At 42.0% G+C, this 540-nt stretch overlaps 1 protein-coding gene across 1 annotated transcript; it reads left to right on the plus strand.

Moving 5' to 3' along the window:
• Positions 1-225: 225 nt before the first annotated feature.
• LOC106512735 (coiled-coil domain-containing protein 151) lies at positions 226-531 on the plus strand (the record flags this gene model as incomplete). Its single annotated transcript, XM_014001286.1, is given in 2 exon segments — positions 226-344; positions 454-531. Coding segments are annotated over 2 exon segments (197 nt in total), but the record flags the coding sequence as incomplete, so codon positions are not given.
• Between the last annotated feature and the right edge of the window lie 9 nt (positions 532-540).

Raw genomic sequence — 540 nt, forward strand, 5'->3', positions numbered from 1 at the left:
CCACGACCAAACAGCGGAGATAAAACGTCAAATTCAACTAATGGGTACGTTTGTTTCACACTTATTTACCGTTAAAATAATCATTTTAGTTAATATGTGTTAGTGGTGCCTCGGTATTTTATTGGTATTTTAACTGAGCCGATATTAGATGACAACTTTACTGAACACTGGACAAAAATAAAACACCCAGCTTGTTGTTCGTGTTTTAATTTATTTGTCCACCAGAGGGCGGAAGAGCCGCACATGAGAGCTGTCAGAGCAGCATCCAGAAGAACGAGGAGTTCATCCTCCAGCTGAGGCAGGAAAACAAGTTTTTACATAAACAACTGGCAGAAGCTAAAGCTGTAAGTCAAAAGTCATTAGTCTTACTTTATCTCTGATGTGTGCTTTAAAGGTTTTTGTGCCCATTTAATCTCAGCCATGCACTGAGTGTGTTTGTGTCTGAACCTTCAGGGGGATGAAGAAATCCTCAGGAGGGCTTTTCAGGACAGAGGCTCAGAGAAGCATGCCTTCCGTGACATGTCAGCAAGGGTGAGAGGC

Source organism: Austrofundulus limnaeus, unplaced genomic scaffold, assembly GCF_001266775.1.
Source record: "Austrofundulus limnaeus strain Quisiro unplaced genomic scaffold, Austrofundulus_limnaeus-1.0 Scaffold11267, whole genome shotgun sequence".
NCBI lineage: Eukaryota > Metazoa > Chordata > Actinopteri > Cyprinodontiformes > Rivulidae > Austrofundulus > Austrofundulus limnaeus.